The 18,623-nt window shown below is 37.5% G+C and overlaps 1 protein-coding gene across 1 annotated transcript in view; it reads right to left on the bottom strand.

Moving 5' to 3' along the window:
• Positions 1-15,204: 15,204 nt before the first annotated feature.
• Positions 15,205-18,623, bottom strand: part of LOC135092859 (glutamate receptor ionotropic, delta-1-like) — an 81,774-nt gene continuing 78,355 nt past the window's right edge. The window contains exon 7 of the mRNA XM_063991607.1: positions 15,205-15,616. Within this exon, the coding sequence (XP_063847677.1) occupies positions 15,500-15,616 (117 nt within the window). The 3' untranslated portion in view covers positions 15,205-15,499. The remainder of the gene's footprint in view (positions 15,617-18,623) is intronic.

The following is an 18,623-nucleotide window of genomic DNA, read 5'->3' as shown; positions in this document are numbered from 1 at the left end:
GATTCGGATCTGTTCCTATTAGATAAACTGTCATATCATCGGCAAATAAGATACTTTTAGAGTCAGAAAAAATATCAGAAATATCATTGATGTAGAGGAGAAATAATAGAGGTCCAAGCACACTACCTTGTGGTACACCGAGAGTAATTAAAGTTGAAGATGATTTTGCATAACTAAAGGAAGTGTATTGACACCTGTTTGTTAAGTAATCTGTAAACCATGAAAAAATAGGGTCGCGAATTCCATAGTGGTGCATTTTACTAAGGAGAACTTTATGGTTTATTGTGTCAAATGCCTTAGCAAAATCAATGAATACTGATAAAACAGAAAACTTCTTGTCAATAGCTGTATATATGTCATTAGAAAATTTATTCTAATGACATATTTACAGCTAGAAAATTTATTCCCGCGACGGTTCATGGGCCTACTCCACATGAACAAGGAACTGTGTAACTTTGAAGAAGTGTCGCGGCTTACCCTAACCTGCAGGCTTGCCCGGGGACTAGTAGGAGATTCCCTGTAACCAGTTGGGGGCAATAAGCAGCAGGAAAGGACTAATTAACAGTTCCGAAGAGCCAGGATAGGCCTAGCAAGCCACTGGTGTTACAGTTTTTGCTCAAGAAACGCAGAACGTGCCTCGGAATCGGACTGACCAAAGGGTAACGAACCGGAATGGAACTGGACATGAAAATAGGAAACAAAAGACAATAAAGATTGCAACGATAAACTTGGCAACATTCAAGGATAAAGAAGAGGAAATAATAGAGATGATGAAGGAAAGAAAGCTGGAAATCGTTGGATTATGTGAAACTAGAATCAAAGGGAAAGGAGAAAAAACATTACATGAAAATTATAAGATCATATATAGTGGTAATGAGGATGGAAGACATGGGGTTGCTATAATGATGTCACCACTGATGGCAGAAAGGATGGACAGTATGGACTGCAGAAATGAGAGAGTGATGGGTATAACGTTAACTATAGAACAGACAAAAATTAGCATTATCCAAACATATGCTCCACAACAGGGCAGAAGTCTGAGGGAGAAAGAGCAGTTTTATGAAACTCTACAGGAAATGACAGAAACAATAAGACATCACGAGAATGTCATTGTCATGGGAGACATGAATGGACATGTCGGACAGAATAGAGATGGAGTAGAGCACGTCATCGGAGAGTTTAGCATTGGCGAAAGGAACCAGGAGGGAGAAAGATTAATAGATTATTGTGTGATGAATAACATGTCCATTATGAATACTTATTATAAACATCAGGAGAGCCATAAATGGACATGGTATCGGTGGAATGCAGCACAACAAGGATATACTGAGAGGTCAATGATTGACCTGTTTCTCACCAACAAGAAAAACATATTTAAAGATGTTAGGACCATACCATCTGTGTCCTTAGACTCTGACCACAGGTTGGTGGTGGCTAAATTAAAAATTGTAAAACCAAAGGAAAAAGTCAAGAAAAAGCAAAAGAGATTCAAACTGGAAAACCTCAAGGACGAAGAGAAGAAGCAAGCACTACGGCAACTGGTAACATTACGAAAACCAACCGAACTGGAATTGGAATAAATTCAACAACACTGTGTATGGGGCAGCTGAGGAGACAGTTGGTATTAAAATCAAATATGGAACCAAAAAGAAAAGTACTGCATGGTGGACTTATGATGTTAAGGAAGCAGTCAAAGAAAAAACAAGATCTTTCAGAAAATGGATGAAAACAAGAAACATTGAAGATAGAGAAGATTACGTAGATAAACGAAACAGTGCAGAAGCAACCAAAAGAGCAGCCAAGGAGGACATGTGGATCAAGATTGGTCAAGATCTAGAGAGAGACGTAGAAGGAACAAGAAAATTATTGTATAGCATGGCTAAGAACTATAGGAAAGGAAATAGCGAATCAACATATGCAATAATGAACAAAACAGGAGAACTACTAACAAAACCACAGGAGATTGAAGAAAGATGGAGAGAATACTTCCAAGAACTTCTAAATGTGGAGGATGTGGAAGTGGATGAAGAGCGGAATCTAGATATACAGGAAGAACAAGGAGAGAACCCAAATGAGATCAGTATAGAGGAAGTGAAGGAGGCACTAAAGAAGATGAGAAGCGGCAAAGCCCCGGGGGACGACGAGCTCCCTATAGAGCTATTTAAAGCTGCTGGGGAAGAATGTGTAGAGTGGATGAGGTACATTTTCAGTAATGCGTGGAAAGAGGAGAAAGTGCCCCATGACTGGCACAAAGCAATAGTATGTCCAATATATAAGAAAGGCAGTAAAACAGATTGTGCAAACTATAGAGGTATATCCCTGTTATCTCATGTTGGAAAATTGTATGAAAGAATAGTTGAGAAAAGATTAAGAACCTGTGTCGAGGAGAAACTAGGAATATGGCAGTATGGTTTCAGGCCCAATAGGAGCACGACAGATCTAGTGTTCACTTTAAAGATGATAATGGAGAAGAGTTGGGAGTGGAGCATTGATAAATATGTGACTTTTATAGATCTGGAAAAAGCCTTTGATAGAATTAGAAGAGATTGCTTGTGGAGAGTCTTACAACATCAAGACTACGGCATAAACTCTAAACTGATACGAGTAATTAAGAGTATATATAAGAACACGGAGAGCAGAGTCAAGAACAGAGAGCTGGAGAGTGAATGGTTTTAGCATTAAGACAGGAGTGAGACAAGGGGGAGTGCTCTCTCCTTTGCTATTCATTATATACATGGACAGATGCCTGAAGGAAGTGTGTGTAAGGGAGGATAAAGAGATCACGCTGGCCTATGCAGACGATGTCGCTGTCGTGACAGGAAGCCAACAAGATCTTCAAGAGGCCATGACAAGATGGAATGATGTCTTAAATAGGGAAGGAATGAGAATGAACAAACAAAAAACAGAAATAATGAAAGTTGGCAGAATAAAGGAGGAATGTAATATTTACATAGAAAACGTTAAACTGAAGCAGACCGACAAATTTTGTTATCTGGGAGTACTTTTCGACGAGGAAAACAGACAGAATATAGAAATTTTAAATAGAATACAGAAGTACAATGCAAATGTCAGTGCATTCTATCCCATACTTAAAGATAAGAATATTCCAACAAAAGCTAAAACCATAATATTTACAACAATACTAAGACCAGTACTTCTATATGGGTCAGAAACTTGGACACTGACAACAAGAACATCTTCACAAATACAAGCAGCAGAAATGAGAGTTCTGAGAATGATCCGAGGTGTGACCAGACTTGATAGAATTAGAAATGAAGAAACCAGAGAGAGATTAGGGATAACATCTATACTGAAGATAATTAAAAAGAACAAATTGAGATGGTATGGACATGTCCGAAGAATGGAAGATACAAGATACGCAAGGAAGTTTCTGGAATGGGTTCCTCTAGGCAGGAGGCCGGTGGGACGACCTAGGAAGCGATGGATGCAGGGAGTTGAAGAAGCTGCTGAACGAAGAGGAAGAAATCTACAAGAAATAACCAGAGATGAGGATTTCATGGATAGAGACCTTTGGAGAAGATTCGTAGAGGCCGGACACTGACAGGCATTGCCTACCTTGCGTCTGGTGAGAAAGGTGAGAAAGAAAATTTATTCAGTGCTTTAAAAGTGCTACAATTTTGTCTAAAACCATACTGCGAAGGATTAAGAATATTTTTGTGTTCTAAGTAATTAATTAAATGTTTTTTTCATTAATGTCTCAAATATTTTGGAAAATATTGTAAGTTGAGAAATTGGTCTATAATTTTTGGGGTCATCATGAGGGCCAGATTTATAAATGGGGGTAATTTTTGCAGTTTTGAACTTGTCAGGGAAAATTCCATTTGTTACAGACTGATTAAAAAGTATTGTTAAAGGGATTGATAAAAGATTAGAGTTACTTTTGATGATGGTAGCCGATATATCATTTATATCAGAGGTTTTGTTTTTAAGAGACTTAATTACTGAATTCATTTCATATGTAGTGATAATGGGAACTACCATGGAATTTGGATAATTTTCTTTGAGGTAATCTAATGGATTTTTGAGTGAGGAAGTTTGCTCTCCAGATCAGGTGCAATTTTTGAAAAATAATTACTGAAGGCATGCGAGATGTCTAAAGGATCACTTAGTACTTTATTATCATATTGCAATGTCTTGATTGTGTCTTTATTTTGAAAGTTACCTTTTAGCTCATTTATTGCTTGCCAAATTTTCTTCGTATTATTTTTAAAGTTTATGAAGATTTGGCGATAATAGTTAGTTTTGGCAGATCGAACAACTTGAGTGAGCTGATTTCTGTACTGTTTAAAAATGTGATGTGAAACTATTCCTAATTTATACATTTTAAATAATTTACATTTATGTTTGATTGAGTTAAGTATTCCACTAGATAACCATGCATTATGAAGTCTTTTAGCTGTTATAAATTTGGTTTTGATAGGAAAGCATTTATTGTAGCATTCATTAACTATATTGTGGAAAAGGTTAAAATTTTCATTTGTATTTGGCAGGACAAGTAGTTCTTCCCAGTTTATGCCTTCTAATTCACTAGTAAATTTGTTATTATTATTGGCATTAATAACTCTGTATGTTATCTTATGTTTAGTATTTGGAAAGGCTTCAATGTTGATATTTATGAATATAGGAAGGTGATCTGATATTGAGAAGTGAATGATACCTGATAGAGAGCGAGGTAGGAAATTAGTCCAGATGTGATCTAGCAGTGAAGGTTGGCCAAGGGCAGAACTATCAGGAAATCTTGTTGGTCTGGATATATGAGGGAAAAAATTAAGTGATTGTAAGGAATTCAGAAACAAATTGGTAGGGAGGTGAGATGAGTGTTCTAGTAAGTTAATGTTGAAGTCACCTATAATGATTGATTTATTATGTCTGAATATGTCGTTATTTAATAACTCATTCATGATGTTAGTAAATTCATTGACAGCTATGTGTTTGCTGTTGGGCCTGTAAATTACTGAAATGATATATTTAGTGTTCCCTAATTCTAGCTTAGAAGTGCAGATTTCAATGTTTTCATTAATGAAAGAATATAGCATTAGTGGTTCTACTTTCATATGATTTTTAGTAAAAACAGTGATCCCTCCGTGTTCTCTGACAGTCCTTGTTAAGTGGAATGACTCATAACCCTCCAAAAAATAAAGGTGTTTAGTGTTTTGCTGTAGCCATGTTTCTGTAACTGCAATGACTTCAGGTGGTTTAGGTAAACAATTTAGAAAAGACTTCAGTATATCAAAGTTTTTCTGTAAAGATCTAATGTTAATATGTATAAAACTGATGTAGTTGTTAGCTAATGGGTTTAAAGCTGAAGTGTATTCTTCAAAGTTGTAATACTTAGATAAACAGTTGATGTCTTGATGTCCTGCAATTTTTTTAATTTGACTTAATTCTAGGTTGAAAGTGTTAGTTGTGTTATTAATGAGATTATCATCATATAATGAATTATATAAATTTTCCATAAAGTAATACTAAAGAACAAACAAACAAACAAGCAAATAATAGAAAAAGATAGAACAACAAAGCATATATGGCTCCTAAGGTATGCCAAAGAAAATAAGTAGATGGGCTCATGAATCAGATGGAATAAGTGCCATCTTAAGAGGTAAATCAAATGATGTGATAATTGTAGTATTAGGGACATAATCAATATCAACAGTTATAAATAGTAATAGTGATAGTGGTGGCAATAATAGTAGTTATAGTAGTAGTAGTAGTAGTAGTAGTAGTAGTAGTAGTAGTAGTAGTAGTAGTAGTAGTAAGAGGATTAGTAGTATAAGGAACAGTAGTAGTAGTAGTAAGAGGATTAGTAGTATAAGGAACAGTAGTAGTAGTCGTGCAAGTTAATGTATTAACAATATTAGCTATAGTAATTATAGTAGTAGTTGTAGTAGCAGGAGTAACAGCGGTAGTAGTGGTGTTAACAGTATAATGTAGTAATAATAACGGTAGCGGTAGTAGCAGTAGCAAGTAGTAGTAGTGGTGGTATTAATAGCAATGGTGGTAGTAGTATTAGTGATAGTAGTAGTAGTAGTAGTAGTAGTAGTAGTAGTAGTAGTAGTAGTAGTAGTAGTAGTAGTGGTAGTAGTTGCAGCAGCAATAGTATTATTGATGTTATTAATAGTAGCAGTAGTAATTTTAGTAATAAAAGTAGGAGAAACCATTCAACATAAATAAGCAGTTATATTAATTTACTTTCACATCTAAGTGGTTGTTACTCCTTTCAGTGCTGGGTACTTATCTAGAAAGTCTGTAAGTGCTGCTTCAGTAGTGATGACATGTTTTTGATTAGAAATTCGAAGCTTCACATATATCCTACCATCCTGTGTATAGCACTGTTGAAAGATTTACCTATGTTGTTTTCTTATATCCCATACTTTTTTAAATAGTAACCGGCGTTTGGGTGTCAAGCTTTCATTGATATATAAGTTTGGCTTAACTGTTACACATGCACTCATTATGTCATATTTCTGTTGTCTACTGTGCAGTTTAACAATGATTGGTCTTATGGAGTTTTGGGTATTCCTTGAGCCAAGCCTATGTGCTACATTTATGTCTTTATTTTCAATATTTATGTGGAGGTTATCTTTAATTGTTCTTATTGTTTTTTCTGTGGTGTTTTCATTCTGCTCCTCCACTGGCAAGTTTGGCCCACTAATAATGAGAGTATCCCGTCTTTCATACAGATTCACTTCTTCAATTTCATTTTCTAATTCTGCAATTTTGTTTTCAAGTTGAACAATGTGATTTTGCATCTTTTCTATTGTCTGGTCTTTCTGATTAATTAGGATCTGCACAGCTTTCACAATGGTGTTAACAATAGTTTTACCTTCCTCTGATATGGTGGCAGTGTCAGCGGTAACGAGACTCAGAAGGTCGGCGGGTGAGGTACACACAGGGTTAGTCACGTTGGTAGTGGTCAGAACTGATGGCGCAGAAGGGGTAGGTGAGGAAACCACTGGAGGAGCTGCTGGCCCAGTAGACGTACCCTGCTGGGCTGTCTGACCGGCCGCCTGGTTATGCTGTCCTCTTGTCTTTGTCATCTTGTTGCTGTTGGAATATCACTAACACAGAATATTGTCGCAAGTAATCCTAAACCACAGGTTGAAATAGTGAGGGTCGTTCACTGTTGTTGATGACGTCACAGTAATGGGGAGCGGATCCAAATGTTACAAGCTACGTATTTCGTATATATTTACTCCCATGTCATGAGTATTATATTGCCGTTGTAGACATGTTAGGGTATAAGCATACCTGGAGCAGCCAGTGCAACGGACTGGCTGGCGAAATACGTAAACAAAGCGATCAGGTGGTGTAGGCAGTGTGGTAGCGCGCAGCTCAGGTATGGACGTCCCGGGGCCGCGGGAGGAGGACAGGCATGCAGTTAGCAAGATCAGAAAAGCAGTTAGCATGAAAATAACAGTAGAAGACAGCTAAAGATGCAACAGTGCGGCGATGAGAAAGAAGCTGAAGTCATTCAGTTTGAGGAGAGGAGCTGTTACCACGAAAAGCTTTTTCATTCCACCCTGTCTTAAAAGAACGGTGAGTGGAATCCCCACCCGACTTAATGATAATATCGAGAATAGATAATAGTAATAAGGCCGAGAAAGGACCAGAAAATTACCGATCCAATTTTTCAATGTTACTGAAGATGTATGAGCCCCAGACGGTGTCCCAATATTTCATGTGTCCTAAAACAAGGGATTTTGATATTTGTGTTACACCTTTATGGCTCCTGCACAAGAACTCCCGTACTCGAGGGATTTCATACTAATGTTTCCCTAGTCTGTGCTAGACAAATCCTGTCATATAATTACTCCCCTAACATACATTTCATCGTCCATTATGGAAATCAAGTATTGGAGGCGGGGTGAAAACACATGTTGCGGTGATTATACATGTTCGTTCGAGTTGCTTTCACTACCTTTCATTTTAAAATTATAATCATGTCTACTTAATATTATACATTACAAGATGCATTTATATCTCTATTAATAGCGGGTGTTCCTTAGAGTTGTCATGTCACCCACTCTCTGTTTATGAATTTATTAATTTGATGTACTCTTTCTCTCTTTTTCCCTCTAATTACAAAGCTGACAAGAGTAACTAACAGTTACACAGCTATTCTCATAAATCACATTTGGACCACACGAATAGAATCAAATATTGCTAATCACATAATATATTCAGATATTACCGACCATTTCCCGATAATTTCTCAGTTTAAGTGTGAGTATAGTGGAAGTGTTCATCCTACATACGTTAATAAGAGAGTCGTTACACCTATAGCTTTAGAACATATAAATGACGATCTAAAACAAAACAAAAAATGGAATGATTTATTAACTTTAACTTGTCCAAATGTTGCTTATAATCTTTTCCATGACGCAATAAGTATTTTATATGATAAACACTTTCCACTGAAAAAATATCGAATAAATAGCAAAAATGAAATAAGTCCGTACATTACTCCTGCATTAAAAAACCGTTTAAAAGAGAGAAATAGATTAGAGAAACTAGCGAAGAAATGGCTCATCACTTTTGGAGAAATTTATCGTCGATACAGAAATGACTTAACTTCAACACTAAGAGCAGCAAAAAACAAATATTATAAAGACAAATTAAGGGAAAACCAAGGTAATCCCAAAGCTCAGTGGAAAATCATTAATTCTTTACTTCGCAGAACAAATAGTCAAACAAATAAAAACATAATTGAGCTCAAACCTGTATGTAGTAACATCCCTAAAGCATTTCATGAACACTTCTTGAATATAGGTATTAACCAGATAAGTGGAACAGGATACGAATATAAGAGATATCTAAATGACCCTCCCATATTTTCACTTTACTTCCCACCAACACATGAAAAAGAAGTAGAAACTTAATGATTTACAATCCGCCGCATCGGGAGACGACGAAGTATCACCACTAGTACTAAAACATGTATCGTCAGAAATATCTGCTCCACTTACCCACATAATCAACCTCTCCTTGAGATCAGGCATTTTTCCAGATGCAATTAAAAAAGCCAAAGTAATACCATTGTATAAATCTGGGAACAGAAATTATATAAACAGTTATCGTCCTATTTCAATCCTGCCAGCTGTCAATAAGATATTTGAAAAGGTAATTTCCGTTCGTTTAACTAGCTACCTACAAAATCATAACTTACTGTCTGAATACCAACACGGGTTTCGAGCAAACAGGTCCACCGAATCAGCAATATTACAGTTTGTGAGCAATGTTTATACCTTTTTGGAAGAAAAGCTCAATGTTGTTGGCGTATTTATTGGTCGCTCAAAAGAATTCGACACACTCGATTACAAAATTCTTCTTGATAAACTGGAACACTTAGGCGTAAGAAGCATTCCCCTAAACCTGTTTAGGAATTATCTTACCAATAGAACTCAATCTATTTTTTTGTAACATGAATTTTTCACCATTTACAGCCTTGTCTAAGGGTGTACCACAAGGATCTGTTAACATAAGGTCCACTGTTATTTTTAATATGTATTAACGATATTGTAAACGTTAGCGCAGAGCTAAAATTTGTTATGTATGCTGATGACATAAACCTCTTGTTGGCCAACAGTAATATACATCAGCTGCACGAAATGCTTAACCTGGAATTAAACTCTATAAATAAATGGATACAATATAATAAATTAAAGCTAAATGTCTCAAAAACCAAACATATATTCTTTCAGAACAGGTCAGTAAGAAATCAAATGCCACCATTACAAATAGAGGGCGATGTAATACAACAGGTTAATCATATGAAATTCCCTGGTATAATTATTGACTCTAATCTTAACTGGAAATATCACATTGATGAAATTTGTATAAAACTATCCAAAATTTGTGGCTTACTCTATAAGGTGCGACATAATCTTACAACAGAGGCTATGATTTGTATATATTACACATTATGTTATCCTCACCTTATTTACTGTGTACCAATATGGGCATGTACTTGGCCCTCGCTCCTCGACAAACTAGTTATTTCCCCCAAAAAAGTATTTAGATGTATATTTTTTCTTCACAAATTTGACTCTACAGCCACTATTTTTTCTACTACTAAACTTAAGAAATTTGATTTTATTCATAAATATTTCACTTTATTACTTATATTTAAAACTATGCAATATTATAGTGGAAATTATGTCTTTAGAAATGATGACAACCCAAAAAGCACTAGGAACAATAATGTTGACTTGTACTGCCTCCATTTCAGAACAACTCTCTTTAAAAATAGTGTATTAAGTTTTGTTCCTCATTTATATAGTAGTCTACCACTAGAACAAAAGTTACTCCTTAGATCAACCAATATTTCAACATTTAAAAGAAAAATTAAGAACTATCTAGGAAATTTCGTAATATAATTGTTTCACTATTTAACTAATATTTTTTTGTATTGCTTTATAACTACAATCATAATCGTGTTTTTCGTTTTCTTATTTATACTTGTACATAGCACATATGTAACCTTATGTTAACATTTATTTCTCTATCCATCCACTTAACCTTTAGTACTTAATAATGTCTGTCATGCAGCTTACGCTCGACAGATCGTTGCTGTATCAACAATATTTTTCTAATGCATGTATATATTGTATATAATGTTTAATAGCAATAAATGTTTGCTTATTTATTTACTTACATTATGTAACACGATTTTTGTCTTTGACAAGCAAGTGTTATTTTCCAACTCTTTTCATTGCAAAACAATAGAAAATGTCCATTAGTCCTGTCAAACTTTGCTTTTGTGGCTTTTAGAATTATTTTTTGTCCCAAAATAGCTAAATTTAATAATTTTCCCAGATGCTGTCACAGAAAACTTCTTTGTTCTTGTCTTGATTAATTGACCACATATATAGTAGAATGCGTCTGGAGAATGATTGCAGCCTCTTGATGCCATTTCACCTCTTGTGATGTGTCTTCTAAGTCAAGATAGAATCGATTGGTGGTCTGCAAGCCCCTACTTTTATATTGTCAAGCAGTACTCTAGAATATTCTTAGTCTTTCTAGAATGTGTTCCAAAATGTTCTTCCTTTCTAGAATATACTTGAACTACTTTAGAATATTCTGAATCATTCTAGAAAATTCTTGTAGGTTCTAGAAAAGTCTTGATATTTCTACATATTTTTACTGTATTTTAGAAAGTTCTAGAATATTCTGGAAATGTTCACATCGAATATGTTCTAAAATGTTTTAGAAACTTCTAAAAGTGTCTGATAGAACATTCTGGAAGATTTGAGATTTCTGAAATGTAATCAAATTCTTCTAAAAGTGAGAAATTTCTTGCTAGATCTGGTCAGTTCAAGAATGATCTTATTAAAATAAAAAATCTTTAGAACACTTTATATTCTTTCGTTCATTGTTTTAACTTCTTTGCAACATTTCAAAAGCAATTAGATACGGAATGGATATTTTGCAAAGGTCTTTAACTGACATGAAAACCAATAGTAACCCATACTAGAAAGAAATAAAACAAAAATGAAAATTCATTACTCTAACCACAAAAGCAAAGTTTTAGGATTTTTTTTTTCTATTTTGTTTAGATGGAAATAACTGGAAAATTATGGTTTGGGGCCAAAGACAAGACAAAAGTGAAATTTTGTAGTTACATATTGTTTTTCATCAATGACCCTCTAAACGAATCTTCTTGTCCTATCCACTCCTTCTTGTCCTATCCACTCCACGTCTTTTCGTAGACGTCCAACCATTCAGGAATTAAACAGTTCAAGCAGGAAAGGTACAGAATGCCTGACTTCTGATATCTTAAAAATTTCCCATTATGGCAGAGCAAACTTGATATTGTTCAATGCCTCAAAAACTCAATCCCTCCATCTATCAATTCGACACAACCTTCCAGACATCTATCCCCTCTTCTTCAGTGACACTCAACTGTTCCCTCTTCTACACTGAACATCCTCGGTCTGTCCTTTTCTTATAATCTAAACTGGAAACTCCACATCTCATCTCTAGCTAAAAACAGCATCTATGATGTTAGGCTTTCTGAGACGTCTCCGCCAGTTTTTCTCACCCCTCCTCCCAACTGTTAACTCTGTATAAGGGCCTTATCCGTCCATGTATGGAGAATGTTTCACATGCCTGGGGGAGATTCCACTCATACCGCTCTTTTAGACAGGGTGGAATCAAAAGCTTTTCGTCACATCAGCTCCTCTCCTCTAACTGACCGTCTTCAGCCTCTCTCTCATCGCCACAATGTTGCATCTTTAGCTGTCTTCTACAGCTATTTTCATGCTAACTGTTCTTCTGATCTTGCTAACTGCATGCCTCCCCTCCTCTCGCGGCCTCGCGGCACAAGACTCTTCTTTCTCTCACTCCCATTCTGTCCACCTCTCTAATGCAAGAGTTAACCAGTATTCTCACGTCATTCATCCCTTTCCCTGGTAAGTTCTTGAACTCCCTGCCTGCTTCTGTATTTTTACCTTGCTATGACTTCAATTCCTTAAAGAGGGAGATTTCAAGACACATCCCTCAAATTTTGACTACCGCTTTGGACCCTGTTCGGGGACCGGCATTTCAGTGGGCTTCTTTTTATTTTTGGAGGTTTTTTTTTTTTTTTTTTTTTGTTGCCATTGGCCGGTGCCCCTCCTACATAAAAATAATAATAATAATAAAATTAACAAATAAATAAAACAAAAAAAAGTTTTCACACCTTTTGTAAGTCATACGGACACACGCATTTCTAGTTAAAATGTCTTCAGATCTCGCTGGAAGATTTATTTCTTTGAATGAGTGCACGAAGATATTAACGCTCATGTCTCTTAAAATTATTTCAGCAGACCTATTTGCTTTAACAAAATATAACAGCATACTTCTAATGGGATATGCGTTTCCTATAAAGTCCATTTCAAGGTTTTACGTTACACATTCTTGATCACATTTCTCTAGGGTTTATGAAACGAAACGAGTGATTTTACCTGTCGGTGTAAACTCCGCCCATTTCTACATAAACTCCGCCCAGTTTCTTCTAACATAACTGTTTTCCTCAAAAGACAAACCTATGCGGTGATAGGTTTCCTTAGTTTGCCTCGGGAGGCAAACCTATTGATGCTCCGAAGCAGATGCGCCGTAGACAGCATAACAAGTTATGCGATTCTGGGCCACCTAAACGTGTCTTTAATGTGATAGACCTAAACGCTCCCTGCCACATATCGCTGACAGCGGTGCCAATAGTACATATATGTAACAGCGGTTGTTCCTTAGCATTCGGGAAGGGGTGGTGTCTTGCGTGTCCCTATGAACTGGCGAGCGAAGCTAGAGGCTGCTTTGCCCTTCTTTGGTGGGAAGAGGACTACCCATGCTAGCAAGGCCGCGAGACCAGACTATAGTGTTTTTACTCCTGGAAGAAGGAGCGTTGGCCGAGTAAGGGAATTCTCCATGAGCGGCGTTGTCGTGTCTCTACAGGACCAAATTATCGGTTTAACACCTTGGTGGAAAGGGCAGGCGACCGTCCTAAATCCTGTCTCTCTCTCTCTCTCTCTCTCTCTCTCTCTCTCTCTCTCTCTCTCTCTCTCTCTCTCTCTCTCAGTATTGCATGATACTGTGTGAATAATTTTCCTATAATTTATCTGTTCGTGGTAATTGTTTCGCTTAATCTCGATTAGGGGCAGAGCAGATTCGTCGCACTGTCGTCTCACTCACATTAGTGCCTTTGGCTGTTCGAGCTATTGCTCTGGAGGATGCAATGACAGGAACTCTATTGCCCCTTCTCTTCTAAAAGTAATTGTTCTTGTAAATAAGTTTTTTCTCCAGCCTGTGAAGAGCACGAGTTGCTTCCATCGTGGCTGTGTCCCTCGAGAGGCTCAGCCAGGCTGAGTCACCTGGCCCTACGGATAAGCACCCCTGGTGCTCGACCTAAATGACAACGCCGCAAAGCTATGTTGTCAAATGTTGTGATATTTATGTAAAACCCAGACTATTTACTACCTTAAAACCCGAATCATTTGTAGCGCTGCATGGTTTGATAAGCTAAATAGTACATAATTAATATTTGAATTTCAATAAGAACTAAAAAGAACTGATGTATTTAAGAGAAATTGTGTGATGTGGCAGAGTAGCTAACGGATCTTGGCGTAAACGTTCCTCCGAGAATAAAAATACTATAAGTGGTTCCCGGAGTTAAGCTGCCAGTATGGGCTAACAGTGCCGCCCACCTGAGGGGCCGCCTTTCGAGGTTGGCTTAGGGAAGTGTCTTGCCTAGAAACATTCTGCTTGGGAAAAAAAAAAAAAAATAGTAGGAAGGAAAAATCCAGAAGCAGGCGGGAAGTTCAAAGTTTTACGAGTGAAAGAGATGAAAGATCGAAAATACTGATTTACTCTTGCATTAGCAAGGTGGGCAAAAGACGGCTGAAAAAGTAGTAGAAAGTATTGTGCAACGAGGCAGCGGGAGAAGGGAGACATGCAATAGTAAGATCAGAAGAGCATTAAGCGTGAAAATAGCAGCAGAAGACAGCAAGAATTGCAACATTGCGGCGGAGAGAGAGAGAGAGAGAGAGAGAGAGAGAGAGAGAGAGAGAGAGAGAGAGAGAGAGAGAGAGAGAGAGAGAGAGAGAGACTAAAGACAGTCAAAGGAGAGGAGTATATAAGATGAAATGGTTTTGATTCCACAGAGTTTAGCAAAGCAATTTGATTGGGACCCCAATATATATATATGAAAAGTACCTATACATGAACAGGTAAGGCCCCTATGCAGATTTAGTAGCTTGGGAGGCATGGGTGAGAAAACTGGCGGAGACGGCTCAGAACACCTACCTTCACAAGTGTTTTAGCCAGAAACAAAATGTGAAGTATCCAGTTTAGACTATTAGTAAAGGATAGATCGAGAATGATCAGTGTTGAAAAGTTACAGACGAGTGACATTAAAAAAAGAACAAAAAAAAAAAAAAAGAGGGAGGGGCGGTGGGGGTATAATTATCTGGAAGATTGTGTCAAGTAGTTCATAGATGGAGGAATCGAGCGTTAGGGCACCGAACATCGCCAAGTTTCCTGTCCCAATCACAAATTTTCGAAATATCTCAAGTCAGGCGTTTTGTGGTTTCCTTGCAAGAGTTGTTTATTTTTTTGTTAATATTTGGTCGCCTATTATCATGGTAGTTTCCGATTTTTATTTCTATGGTTTAATAGCAGGATTTAAGGTCATATTAAGACATGTTATTATTCTAGGTTTGCTTTAATGGCAACAAACACATGTGCAAAACTCCTAATTTAACATGTGCTTAAAATTGACATGAACAGAGAAAGCCTTCAAGTTTACAAAATGTTTCCATGACGTTCACTTTAAGAATAAATACAGCAAGATGTAATCCTACTCTGCTTAACAATACACACGCACACACACACACACACGTTTTCCATGCCACATTTTCCAGCCATGTTCATTAAAGCTACTAGGGTCTTGCTACATATTTGATGTGATGCATACGTAATGCCGCATATATTTATAATTTGTTTTTCAGTTCAATTGTGTTTCGAATAAAAAGAAAACAGAGCCAATGCAGGAGCCAAGAAAGAGCAGGTAGAACGCGCCCTGCAAGTGTTCCACTCCAAGGACAACTTCAGACTCGCTGTCCTGTGAAGTTAAAAACATCAGCATTAGTTGTCATAAGAAACAATGAAGATAGGCTAATACCAACTGAATATTCATTATATTGCCTATTAACATATATAAAAACATATATTGTAACGAAACAAAATTGTGCTAAGAAATTTTAAAAATTATAGAACAGTTGTAAATTCGTGTTAGAATGAAAGGGAAGTAACGAAATTACAATCTTAACTACAAATACGAACAAATATACAAAACCATACTGAAGAAATAAAAAAAAAATACATATTATGTACACACGCTCCCTATACAAATAAAAATTAAAGAAGAAATCATCACAAGAAAAAAGTTAAATGAAAATAGATGAGGATTAATTTCATGTTTAACATATGACTACAAGTACAAAACCTGTTCGTTATATCGTTATATAGTGTAAAGATCCACATTTTAGAGTTTGAAAATAGTGGCTAAGGGAGTAACGGACGTTGCACTTAAATGGTGAAAACAAACATAGGGAGACTTATCTTAATTATTATTAAAGAAACTTAAGGTACAAACAACATCTTACAATTAATCCTTAAATTACACCTTAGACCATATTACTTAAAGGTTTAGGGTCCGGTGTTACCCTTGCATCACACAACACAACATAGTTATCGACAGAGGAAAGGTATGTTGAGTTACCAACACCCAGGGAGGAAGAACCACCTTCTTCAGCCGGTGTGAGAGAGACTGACTTGACGACGTGAGCTCTTCGCCCACATTCTCTGCTTTAAAGCCCTGCCTCGTTTCTTCCTGCCCTGACGCTAGGAATAGCACACGAAGCGAGGTGATGGTGATAACCATTTACTATGAATGAGGCAGTGAACGAGGCCCGAAGGTAGTTAGAGGATTGAGGCGCAACACCACCCTCCTGAGACGACATCATTATAGAAAAAGAGGCGATATGCTTTAACCCGGATACTAGATGCAGTTGAGAGGATCGGCCAGGATGTTACCGAACCCTTTGATGTGCTTGATGGGGAGATTATAAAGAAACTATCTAAGCAACCGCTGATTGGAAAATTTATTTCGGTTCAGGAAGGAGAGGAGGTTGCGGTCGATGTAGACTTGCAATGGCGATTGACTTGCTTGTAACACTCAAATTTCTTGAGGGCGGAAACAATGGCGAGCAATTCTTTCTCAATGATGGAGTATCGTTACAAATGGACATTTAATTTTGTCGAGTGGTTGGCAACAGGATGTAGCAGGTCTTCCTTCTCCTGAAGCATGGCAGCCCCCAAGGCTTGACCACTGGCATCGGTGTGGAGGATGAGCAGCACAGAGTTCTGGGTGAGAAAGGATTTCATTTATTCGAAGGTGGCCCAGCAGTTGTCTGTCCACAGGAATGGCAAGGAGCTACTCGTTATCCTGGTGAGCGTTTTGCACCCTTGGAGAAGTTGGGGCAGAATTTCCGGTAATACCTGACAAACGCATCAGCGCCTTCCTGTTGCGTGGGGCAGGTTACTTGACGGTAGCAGAGATGGCCATTTTGAGGACGGACGATGCCTCATCCTACACCGTGTCCCAGATACATCACTGTAGGTCTCCCGAAGGTGGTCTTAGCCAGCTTTAGGGCGTGTCCACACAGTCGAACACTGTCCGTACAACACCCACTCTTACCAGATAGTAATAGGAAGAGGATAGGAGTGCTGATGACGTCAGAAGCGACACCAAGAGGTGTAACGGACACTGCCCTTTGCAGATTTCGGTGTCGTGCTGGTGACATCAGAACCTCGGACATTGTCTGGCAGGACAAAAATGTGGAAGTACGACATTCCCAGGCACACGATGAACAAAGTTACTTGTATACTGGATGAACCGAGGCTGTGAGTTGATTAGGTCTCACCATGGTTATGATGTATCGCACTACACGCTGGCAACAACCACCTGTCTCCCGAGTGAGCCCACACTAACACCGACCTAAATAAATACCTGTGTTGCCAGCGTATATCAGCTTCGAACATTACTGTCTGCCGATGTCGTGCCAAATCTCTCCCGAGTCCAAATTTCTCCCGAGGGACGCCACTGCGCATGCGCACCACATGAAAACATCACCAAGGTATTTTATATATTTTTACGTATTATTAACTACTTTTGAGGTTTTATAGACAAATTAGTATTGCTTCATTGTATGTGGATATGTTAGGAGAGGAAAACAGCAAGTAAATAAAAGTAGTGAGAGGTAACAGAGCACTAAAATTCTCTCCCTGTGCAAGTGTCAAGTCCTACCACCATGTTATGTATTTTACGCATTACCAACATCGTTATGGAGTTTTAGTGACAAATATTTTTACACAGGAATGCAGAAAATAACAAGAGTAGTGAGTGACATCACCAAAATCTCTTTTTGCACATGTCAAGTTATCTCTAAAGAGAGAGATATGCTGATTACATTGGATGTGTCTGATGATTTTTATGGTGTTAGGGGTTTTAAATATACAGGGAGATTACTAATAAGGTCTGAATTTGCTACAGAATTTGCTACAATGTCAATGTCTATTGAATCTGGTTCCTGAGCTACAGAGAAAAGTTCAGTAACTTCAGGTGGTGTGTCAGGGAGGCCACGTGATGTGCATGTTAATGATGTGGACATTACATTAATAGTTGACATAGGTCTCAGAGTTATCCACTGATTCATTGGTTTGGTAGGGCTTAAGTAGCACTGGTTTGGTAGGGCTTAAGTAGCACTGGTTAAGAAGGGTTTAAGTAGGTTAACATGAACATGCTCAGTTGTCTTTCAACGGTCTGGGGTTTCTATTATGTAGTTATTATCTTTTAATTTCTTTTAAATTTTGTAAGGGCCGTGAACTTTGGCCTGCAGAGGTAAACCAGAAGCAGGGATGTAAACCACAACTATGTCACCCTCACTGAATTCCCAGGGCAGGGACTTAAGATGGTAATGAGAGTTAGTAGGTGATTGAGCGCCAGCACAAATTATACATAGATTGTTCTGAAGGCATTGAGTAACTGATTCTGTTCTACAATGGAG

This window comes from Scylla paramamosain, chromosome 41 (assembly GCF_035594125.1).
Source record: "Scylla paramamosain isolate STU-SP2022 chromosome 41, ASM3559412v1, whole genome shotgun sequence".
NCBI classification, from domain to species: domain Eukaryota; kingdom Metazoa; phylum Arthropoda; class Malacostraca; order Decapoda; family Portunidae; genus Scylla; species Scylla paramamosain.
Note: the sequence above shows the minus strand (reverse complement) of the source record. Positions and strands in the feature narration are given on the sequence as shown.